Genomic DNA, 11,568 nt, shown 5'->3' with positions numbered 1-11,568 from the left:
GCCATCGCGGTTCCTGCCTCCTCCCCCCGCCAGCTACCCGCCGGGCGGCCCCGGAGAGTAAGCGCCTGCAATACCAACCGCTCGCCCCAGCAGGCTCCGGCGGACCGAGGGGGGAAGGAGGAGAGAGGGGAGGAGAGGGGAAGGGAAGGGAGGAGGAGAGGAGGGAAGGAGGGAGGAAAAAAAAAAAGTGTCTCCTCCTGAGAACCCCGCTCCGCTCGAGAGACCGCTCACCCTAGCCTGGCCTCGCTCCGCCCACTTCCCCCGCCCGGCGCTCTGATTGGTCGGCGGGAGCGCGCGCCGCCCGGCCGCCCAGCCCGTTGGCCCGCGGATTCCCCCGTCAGTCACGCGGAGGCGCTTCTCGCGGAGGCGCGGCTTGGTTGGCCCGTGCGCGCTGCCGATCGCGGGCCCGGCCGCCTCTTTGAACTGAATTCGCGGGAAAATTAGGGGTCGGAGCGGCCTTCCTGCTGGCCCCGGTGCATTCTGGGGAGAGAGGGACCCAGCGAGCGGCTTAGGGAGCCGTTTCTCGCCTTCTGAGCGTCGTCAGTTGCCGCCCCCGGGGTATACAGGACCCCTGAGGAGAGGCGGGCCTCTGAGGAACTGGGGGGCGAGGGCCCTGTTAAATGAACCGAGATCCTAGCTGGATCGTCGAGTCTCTAACTTCACAGGAAGGGGCCTGCCTCGGGGTTTGGTCGGGTCGGGTCGGGTCGGGTCGGGTCGCTTCTGGTCTAAGGGGCTAGCAGGGCGGGGATCGCTTCCCTGGTCCCCTCGTCACCACGTGCCTCAAGGCGCCCTTGGCCGAATCCCACCCAGCGAGACTCAGAGAGGACTGGGGCAGCCAAGGGCTTGCGGCTGCTGCTCTTTCGAACGCCGCAGGGCTCCACCAAAGGGAGCGATTTCTAGGGAGCTTGAATGTCCAAAAATCAAATGAAGAAAACGATTTTCTGAAGGTGCGGTGAAGCTTCAGGATGCTTACTGAGAGAGGTTGTGGCTTCTCAACATGTTAGAAGTAAAACCTAGATATTTGATCCCCGGACACCAGAAGAGTTGTCAGAGGGACAAACTAGATGATTTTTTAGAAGTATCTACACCCATCTTGAGAATCTACTCATTTTGCGCTCAAAAACTGTAGAGGGAATCCGGTGTTTCGCCTGTCTCTTTTAAAAAGAGATGCGTAGGCCCGATTCAGGCTTCCGGTCCGGACTGGTTTGGAGTCGAGCTAATACTCCGAGATTTGAATTTCAGGTTGGGCAATATGATCTCTAAGGACGTCCTTCCAGTTGAAATCCTGTGGTCTTGTATTACATTAAAATGAAATATTATCTTCGAAAATTGCAATCTATAAACACAGATCCATTTCATACTTCCAATTATATTTTTTAAATGCTTGCGTTGGGCCCTTTATAGTTAATTTCAAAATGCTGTTTACGAAGCAGGCATCTTTGGAATGGTTATTTAAATAACCAAAGCGCTTATTTTATCAATGCATTTTCTACTTAAGAAAGTGAGCTCTGCAGGTTTTGCATGTAGTATAAAATTTGGCATTTCAGAAACACATCCAAAAGTAGGTATACCTGTTGCTGGTTTTTAAGTAGTCTGTATTTTTAGTCAGACAAAAAGTTCAGAATGCTGTCCTGTGTTATACTGTTCTGTACTCAGTATTTTTTTGTTTCCCCCTGCCAAAATAAAGAAGAGATTTTGTTTTGTTCTTTAGATTTCTGAAATAACCCTTTCCTGAACTGAGAGGCTTGTGGGGTATTAGATCTTGCTAAACTGCTCATCTTTAGCTTTACAGGGTTAGAAAATGAAGTTTCATCAATTCATTCAAGGTCTGGAGTACTAAGCATACTAAGCAAATCACAAAATATCAAGTTATAAGCCTAAAGGCTAAGAGTAAATATAACTGACAAAATTACCCGTCTTCATCATTTAGGAGAATAGGGTTCTCCTTTTGAAGGGGAGGGTGGAAATACAGGTAGAGCCAAAGAGGTTATTGTAAATTTTCAGTGAATAGAGAAATGGAACCAAAGGATTTAGGATGTTGCTAAAAGGTATTTCCTTTAAGAATGCGATGGTATAGCATTCTAGGCTTCACCCTGGGCGTAGTTTTAATGTACAGTAGCTAACCAGTATTGATGATGAGAATCAAAGCTATCCATGCTATGGAAGAGTTGTATAACACATTCTCACTTTTTGTATTCTCCTTTGTCCAGAATGTACGTAGCATACTAAAAAATCCTTAAAACCTCGAACAAATTAGAATTAATTAGGGGGTTATCTTGGTCACATTACTATCTTCTTAATCAGATTATGTTCCATAGATAAAATGTTAATAGATCACCTCAAGGTTGGTCACTTCTGTGACTAGGTTGTTTTGTTATTTTTTAAGTTTGGTGTGGCAACTGTTTTTGAGACTGGTGATGCCAATTCACGGTCAAAGACAGGTATATATTTAGTTCCCGGCCTCACACTGAATTTGAATTGCATTCAAGGGTTTTGTTTGTTTTGGCTTTCATGCATATTTGGAATTGGTAAGCCCCTAAAAAGCAAAGGCCACTAACCTTTTCTTTTATATTTCCTAGCACCAGACTAGATATGTGTGCAAGGAAAGAATGGCCATCATATTGACCTTTATAGCTGTGAGTATTCTTTTAGGTATGTTACCTCGATTTGTCATAATGATCCTATGAAGCTGGCATTATTTTCATTTTACAGAAGAGAAAATAGGCTCAGAGAGGTTAAGTCACTTGCTCATTTAGTGGCAGAGCTGTGACTCAGACCCATCACTTTAAGCATTGAGTCTATTAGAGTAAGCCAATAAGAGCTATATCAGAAGAAAAAGAACGTTTAAGTCTCACTTTGAGGGAACTAAAGTTGTATTTGCTGACATGTTCTGAAAGATATATAATCAAATTTGATTTTTAAAAAGGAATGGCCTCCAACGTAAAAATATTAATAACCTTCCTAATAAAAGTTAGTATGAAAAAATAATTTCAACAGTTCTGTTTGAAACTTAAAGTTTGCATATTTTTCCCTTTGTCTAGAAAAGAAAAATATAAGAACCATGGAATATTCACTGTGTATTATGGGGTTTTCATAATAAACCCCTGATTTGTGTGTGTGTGTGTGTGTTTATCTAGGCTTAACTAGATATAATAAGGGTGGTAGTAAGGCATAGTTAGAACCCCTGGGACAAAAAGAAACTTGACACTAATAACCTGAGGGAGGAGAAACCACCTGAGACACAGTGGAAATACCTAAACCTGAATTTGGGGAGGCCTATAACTGAAGATAACTACTATGCCCATTTGTTTTAAACTGTGGGACAAGTGATTTTATGTTTAATTTTAAGCAAAAGCAGGAATGAATTGAGATTTATTGAGCATTCTATCCATACAACAGTTGTAAAACTGTTATTTACTATTGTTAGTCTCTTACACACAAGTAATTGAATCTCAGAGAGATTAAGTCACTCTCTCACCATCCCACAGCTTTTAAGTGGGCAAGCTGAGATTTGAACCCAGTTACAGGGAACTCAAAACCCCATGTGTTTTCCAGTAAAACAAAGGTATCCAGGCTGTCATCTTGGAAGACCCAGAGTTTCAAAAAGCAAGCGTAGGCTCTACTTCCCCATTCATCTGCAATCAGGGCTGTTCTGCTTCTCTGTGTTCTGTAATTTCAAAGATAATGGATCTGCTTGCTCAAGAAATATTTTTTGAAAACCACTGCATTACTCTCTGCTACCTTCCCAAGTCTGATAATGAGGAACAATGAGCTAAAATGGCACTAATAATGTGGGCTATATTCACCTCAAAATTTGACACCATGAAAAACATGAGTATGCTAAGAGTAATGAAGTTTACTAATAGTAGTGAAACATAGATGAAAAAAAATCTCTGTTTCTCACTCATGTCCTGCCCAGAAAAAAAAATTTTAATCTTCTTGCTTTTGTTATCCTTTATCTTTGTGTGAACTGATTGTTTCCAAACCAAGTTTCCTCTTTATTTTCTAAGGGGAAGAAAAGCATTACTATGTCACCATCCTTAATAAATAATATCAACAAAACTAGATAGATATTATACCACTTCCATAATAATGCTGTAGTCTGAATTTCCATTTAAAGTTTGTAAGTTCACCTTCATTGTACAATTTCTGATTACCATTGATAATCAGAACAAATTAAGAGATACAGGCCTTTATTTTTAGCTTGTTGTCGTTTTACAGATACTGTTCTTATCTCCCTGAGAGAGTTTTCGTTTGACGGGTATATTTGGCAATTACTCTTTATAAATGACTTTGTTATGTGAAAACAAATTTTATAGCTAGAAGAAACTTAGATAGTATCTAGCTTAAGCCTCTTTTTATACACCTGAAGAAGCTGAGTTCCAGAGTTTTATTTGCTAAGATTACACAGGAAGTATATGCTGAGAGAGAATCTATAGGGTTAAATACTTGTGGAAAAGCTGCCTCTTAGCGTCTACATTCAGTTTTATTTAGGACGTTGTATGTTCTTCTTTAAAAAAGTTCTTTTCCACCTTACTCTACTCAGAATTTTATTTCTGCCTGCACACTATCCAATGGAACTAGATCCTGGGGAAACATTGCTATTATTCTTGATTGAGCTAGTTTTTTCTCCTTCATATTCATGGCTTCCTACAAAAACTTATTCATGTGACTAGTTTGAGAAAGTTGCCACCTTCATGGTTAAGTTGAATGAGAGAGATGTCCTGAAGAGACTACAGAATGATTTGGCAGCTGTTTTTGATAGAACAACACAGAGCTTACAAGTTGCCACTGGGATATCTAATACCCTATGTGCCTGCAAGAAATTCCCTGAGATTATAAAAGCACTAGGCAATAGATTTCAGAATTCTGTAACCATTTTTTATCACAGAGGCACTGTAAAGAGAACAATTTGGGGAGTAAGACTTCTACTTCATATCAAGATAAATTAACTTTCTGTACTTTGGGGATCAAATTAATACACAGAAGCCAAAAAATTAATTTGGTTGGGCTTTCTTCAGAGAGCACTCTTCGAAGAGAGTTTTCTTAATAGGAGAGAAATGTTTCTGGCTCTATTTCTATTTTTTAAATCTAATTTTCTCCTAGATTTTAAAAGTTTGCAACAAACTTAGGAGAAAGAACATTATACTATCAGTCAACTCTTGACTTGTCATTATTTCACAGTGTGAGTTTGATAAAGTTATTTAAGTTCTCTGGTCTTTGTTTTCTCAAATATAAAATTAAGGATTGATTTAGAATAGTGATTTTTGTCCATAACAGAATCCCTGGAAGTTGAAGGTAGAGCATGTATTATGTGGGAAATCATGTTCAGCATTATAATTTTGTTTTTGAAAGGAAAAACAAAACTATCTACAGTTCTTATACTATAATCAGTAAAAATAAAGTTCTTTATCAATGACTATATGAAAAAGTAGACAGTCTTCCATATACCACATGACACATCTATAATATGTGTTCTTAAGGCACATTTCCCTACAAAGATAGACATGGGTTACAGAGGTAGGAGAATAGGAACTTTTTTAAAAATCAAACTAGGTAAAGAGGGAAAAAATCAAGAAACACTGATACAGGTTATTGTTAAAGTTATCCCAGTTCTTTAATTCTAAAAAAAATAAGTGCGCTATACCAAAGTTAAATTCATCCAAATGTCCTTTTCTATAAAATTATAAAACATGGGTTCTACTTTTGATTCCTGAATGAAACAATAAACAAAAGGCAAAAAGTGTTATTTTTTCTCTAATGGAGCAGATAAGGGTTAAAAATTCAGCTCAAAACATGTCAAATAATGTAGAAGAGTGCCAGTAGGAAGGTAAACTATACAATATTTAGAATGGGAAATGAAAACAGGAAAGTTTATGTTGTACTTATCATGTAAGAATATAAAAATCTTCTTTCACCGGTAAAAGCAAAAATATCTGAAAAATGCTGAGAATCCAAAAAGATCTGAGCCGCCTGAATTGCCCACAGAAAGGAATGTTAAAAAATAAGTTGATAGGCCTTTTAACAAAAATTCAGTAATTTATTCAACCAATCTTCAATTAATTGTTACACTATGAAGAAAAAAAAAGAGGCCTGTACAAATTGCTTTTAGGAATTTGTTGAAGCTTTTTTAGGGTCCCAAATGGTCAATTATTTTTAATGTTTCATGGGTGTTTAAATAATATGAATGTTTTCTGTTTTGTCCAGAGTTAATCATGTAGGGAATTCCATGGCAGTCCAGGGGGTAGGACTTGGCATTTTCGCTGCAGGGGGCTAGGTTCAGTCCCTGGTTGGGAAACTAAGATACCTGAAAGCCTCCAGTGGTCAAAAAAATACCCTCAAAAAACAAAGTTAATCATCTATGTCTGTCTACTTCTCCATCCGTCATCTAAGATACCACATTGCTTTTGATCCTCATGCGCCTTAGTCTCCTCTAGTCTGTGACCTGTAACAGCTTCTCAGACTTCCCTTGTTTTTGATGGACCTTGACAGTTTTAAACAGTACTGATAATTTATATTATGTTCCTCAATTTGGATTTGTCTGATAGTTTTCTAATTGAGTGGGGTTATGAGTTTTGGGGAGTAAGATCTCGGAGGTGAAATGTCATTTTCATCACTTCATGTTCAGGGTACCTGCCATCAACATGATCGTCATTGATGATGTTAACCTTAATCACCAAACCAACTTAGTGTTTGACAGTCTTCTCCGCTCCCATCTTTGGAAGCAAGTCCCCATGTGTAGCCCACACTCAGGTGTGGTGATGGAGGTTGTGGTGGTGAATTAAGCTCTTCTTCCTTGATGGGAGAGTAACTTTGTAAGTTATTCACAATTTCTCTATATAGGAGACTTTTCTCCCTCATCTCTGTATTTTTTCAATTATTTATTTATGGGTGTTTACTTGGATACTTTGGGCTATATCCAATGCTACATTATTTATTTTGTTGTTCAGATTGTTCCTGCTTTAGCCATTGGGGAGATTGGCCCCTTTGATGTGGCCCCATCATTTGTGTTTTGTTTTTAGCAATTTCTTACTTTCTTCTAGGTGTCAGCCTCATCTTGTATATTCCCTATCCTAGTCTTCAGTTCAGTTCAGTTCAGTCGCTCAGTCATGTCCGACTCTTTGCAACCCCATGGACTGCAGCACGCCAGGCCTCCCTGTCCATCACCAACTCCTGGAGTTCACCCAGACTCATGTCTATTGAGTTGGTGATGCCATCCAGCCATCTCATCCTCTGTCGTCCCCTCTGTCGTACCAGGTGGTCTGGTATTCCTATCTCTTGAAGAATTTTCCACAGTTTGTTGTGATCCACACAGTCCAAGGCTTTGGTATAGTCAATATCAGCCATTTCTCCAAGGAGCTCTGATTCCTTTAAGGGGAGAAATGACAACCAAATCCGCCTGTACAAGGAAGGGTGGCACAACTCATTGCCCTTCTCAGCAAACATTGGTGAGAGAAAGAGGCAATGAAGTTCTTCCCAGCTCTTTCCTGGCAGAGCTCACCCTCTAAACCAGGAGCTTCCTCTTTAACATGAATCCCCATCATAAGGGGCATGTTTCAGGTTTCTCACGTAAAGGACTCCTGAGAAATTGTAATAATCAGTTATATTTTTCTGATTCTAATGATGTTGCTTCTATACTCAGTTAAAGCAGAGTTCCCTTTTTTCCTCCTTAGAAGCTAGTTTTCATTTCTTGGAAATCTTAAAATTTTACTGAACTGTCTGAGCGGAAGAAGGGAGAATAGAATATATCTTGAACACAGGGAATTTCACTAGAAAACCTGCAAACAGTGTTGGGGAACTTGTTTTATTCTGTGATAAATGTTTCCTGACCCTGTGAATTTGGGAGTATTTCAGAGAGAAGAATGGCAGGTAGCAAGTGGTCTGGAAAGCTGTGAGTCTTGAAGACTTCTTCAAGTGCCTGAGCTACTGAATCCTGCTTCAAACAATACTTCAAACAGAGCCTTTTGTAAAGTTAATAAATGTTCCTTATTTCTCAGGAAAAGGGCTTGCAATGTCAGAGTCCTTCCTACTTTTATATTTTACCTCGTTATATTGATGGCTATACTGCCTGCTCTCCAGTCACACCAGTTTAAGCATTATTCCATGAATATTTCTATAGTTTCTATGTTTGGAATGTCTACCCCTCGTTTCCTCATCAAAGTGCTACACATTTATCACTTTAACTTAGATGTCATCTCTGACATGAAAATATCACCTAATCTTTCCAGATAGAGTAAATTACCCACAGTGTATGGACTTGTCTATCCCATTAGCCAATGTCTGTGCTTTGCTTAGTCGCTCAGTCAGGTCCAATTCTTTGCAACCCCATGGACTGTAGCCTGCCAGGCTCCTCTGTCTATGGGGATTCTCCAGGCAAGAATACTGGAGTGGGTTGCCTTGCCCTCCTGCAGGGAATCTTCATCTTTAAAGCCTACTGTGGAATAAGCATTCAATAAATGTTTGTTGAACTCATTAACAAAAAAATGAACATATCTGCATAAAGTTGCTTCAGGACTGCTTGGTGAACATCTGAGCTTGCCCCTAGGCAAATATTTATAAAGTGTTAAGAGGAAAAGACACATTGAAATGGGAGCCAAGCTACCTAGCTTCTCTAATCCTAGCTCAACTAACATCTACATGGCCTTAGAAGTCACTACAACTTTCTGGGCCTATTTCTTTACACAATTAGAAGATTCCACTGGATCAATTATTTTCAGTCTGGAGTGAGATCATAACATCAAATATTTGGGGTCAGAAAAATCTCATCTTCTGATAAGATAATTGCTAATCCTATGACATTCTCTAATTTCTGGGAAGCTTCTTATGGCTTAGTTATAGCTTTCAAGTATATTTCATATGCTGCTATCCTATTGCTTTCACTTATGTTTTACATATTTTCTATGACATTTCTTCTGTTCATACATGTAAATATACTCCAGAAATTTAATACTTTATATTATTTCACATACTTTAATACTCCTGCCTTTCCTATATATTGATAGATTTTTTAAAAACCTATTAGTTCAGTCTAGTATTTGTGCACTTAACTGAATTAACCAGCAGTTTATTCTGAGGACATTTCTTATAGAAAAAAAGACTAGGACTCTTCAAAACGAAAACTCCACTTTGCCTTTAGAGCTTGTGATGAGAAAAGTATATAATGCTAAATAAAATTTAAAAACCCAACCCACTAGTAGACCTAGAAGACAAGGAAAGATTTTTTTCTTGGTAGATCCCCCAGGCTGTATTAGTCATCTGTTAGACATTCCTATAGTATTTTGTCGTTTGTGTTGTACATACCTTTTAAAAGGTACTTATCACATTCATTACATTAGTATGTATTTAAATTTCTGCTTCTCCTACTACACTGGTTAGTACATCAAAGAAAGGAAATGTGTTTAATTCATCCTTGTATCTTCTGCCTCTTTTGCTTAAGACCTTGCCCATAGCAGACACCTGATCAATATTTGTTTGATGAACAAATAAGAAAGGTGGATTGTGAATTGAGCCTTGACTATTGAGGGTGTCAGGAAGCAGAGAAGCAATATAGAGTTTCACTCAGGGGAGTGATGTGATCAGAACTGCATTTAGAAGCTTACTCTGATTTAATTATGTTAGAGAGCATGGTTTTTAATTTCGAAGCAATAATTTGCAGGAGGTGGCTAATACTGGTGTGCAAGAGCCAACTGGTGAATCTTGAGGAATTATGCAATCCATTTGTTAAACACAATCATTAGTAAAAATTAGGTTATGTTATTGTTGTTGTTTAGTCATGTCCGACTCTTTGTGACCCCATGTTCTTTTCTCCCCAACCCTGTAATCCACCAGGCTCCTCTGTCCATGGGTTTCCCAGGCAAGAGTACTGGAGTGGGTTGCCATTTCCTTCCCTAGGGGATCTTTCCGACCCACGATTGAATCCACGTCTCCTGCACTGACAGGCAGATTTTTTACCAGTGAACCACCAGGGAAGCCTTGGGTTACATAAGGTTACAACTAAAGATAAAATAATTTGGAAGTGATGAGTTTTGAGTATTACTTCTATTTTTAATATATCTTTAGGCTATATATGGTTATAATTAAAGATATTATATTAAAAATAAAAGTAATATTTAAAACTCATCACTTCCAAATTATTTTGTTATTAACATTTTACCATTATCCATGCTCTTGAGATTATTTGTGTATTGTATATATATGGTAGAAATACTAGCATAATGATACACTACTACGCTTCTCTCCCCAACTCTGCTTTCAGGGGTATAATGTTGGTGGCTTGAAATCAGGCATGGTGGAAATATTTGCACGGAGGAAATGGGCAAGCACTAGCAATGATGGCTCCCCACACCCCTCTTGGGAGAGTTCATTGTTATTTACTGGCACATCATTGTTTAGAAGGCAACATTGACAAAGAGGCAATGAAAAGTTTGGAAAATAGAGTTGAGGAAATTTGCAGACAAAAAAGGAAATGAGAGAATTTGCAGGAAAAAAAAAAAGAGAAATGCGAAGTGGTAGAGAAAAGAGGAGAGAATTAGAATTATTTGGAGATACCGATGTACCAATAAAATGAATTTGAGAAAGTAAAAACAGAGAAAGAAGGGTGGGGATTGAGTGGGATAGAAGATGTGTGTGGAGGGGAGAGATCTAATGAGTAACTGTGCAAGGGACAAAAAGTTAAGGAAGAAATTTTCCAGAACTGAAGGGCAAGAGTTTCTACAGTGAAGGAGTCCTTGAGTATCTTACACAATGAATGAAAAGATGTACATCAAGACATACCGTTGGGCATTTTCAGAAAGTCAAAGAACATAAAGCTTCCAGAAATAATAAAAATATAATAAAGGACAATGGGTCATGGACAAAAGTAAGAATTTCATCAGATGTCTCAGCACTAATGTTGGAATCTAGAAGACAATTCATAGTTGTCTAAGGAAAAATGTCATAAGGAAAAATGAATTCCAACCCAGAATGATATACCCAGACGAAGGATCAATGTCAAATAAAGATATTTTCAGACTTGCAAGATGTCAGAGAAAAATCACCTCCCTTACAGTCTTTCTTCAGGAAGCTAGCAGAAGATGTGCTGTACCAAAATCAGGAAGAAAAACAAGACAAGGAATCCAGTGGGAAACAGGGGACTCACAAAAAAGTAAGGAAAATTCCCAGGATGACGATGAAGGGAAATCCCACAGCAGTTGTGGTATTGGCCTACTGAGCAACAGTGAAGACTGGAATGGGAGGAAGATTTCTGAGAAAAAAACAAAATAGATGTATTCCTTGATGAGTTTGAATGAATGGGGATTTACAGTTTGGGCAGAATATTTGGGGGGAAATAAGTGAGATTTACATAGAAAGCTTAACAAGGAATTCAGACAATGATTAACCCCAGGTACTAGAAAGGAGATATAATCATACTACATTACTCAGACCCATTGCTAAAAGTATTTTCAATTCGTTGTAGGTAAATTAAAAATTGATTTAACCCACAGTATGGGAAGGATAAACCTGTGTGGAGGAAAAGGTATGGAGGTGGTGAGAGGCCGGTAGGAGGATGCCACACTGAGGGGGAAACAG

General features: G+C 38.9%; 1 protein-coding gene across 1 annotated transcript in view; it reads right to left on the bottom strand.

Annotated features, from left to right (window-relative positions):
• SUZ12 (SUZ12 polycomb repressive complex 2 subunit) overlaps positions 1–11,568 on the bottom strand; it is a 65,158-nt gene that overhangs the window by 39,155 nt on the left and 14,435 nt on the right. The window contains exon 3 of the mRNA XM_010861697.1: positions 232–480. Within this exon, the coding sequence (XP_010859999.1) occupies positions 232–480 (249 nt within the window). The remainder of the gene's footprint in view (positions 1–231; positions 481–11,568) is intronic.

The sequence above is a fragment of the Bison bison genome, unplaced genomic scaffold (assembly GCF_000754665.1).
Source record: "Bison bison bison isolate TAMUID 2011002044 unplaced genomic scaffold, Bison_UMD1.0 scf7180017864472, whole genome shotgun sequence".
Taxonomy (NCBI): Eukaryota; Metazoa; Chordata; class Mammalia; order Artiodactyla; family Bovidae; genus Bison; species Bison bison.
This window is presented reverse-complemented; position numbering and strand designations above follow the sequence as displayed.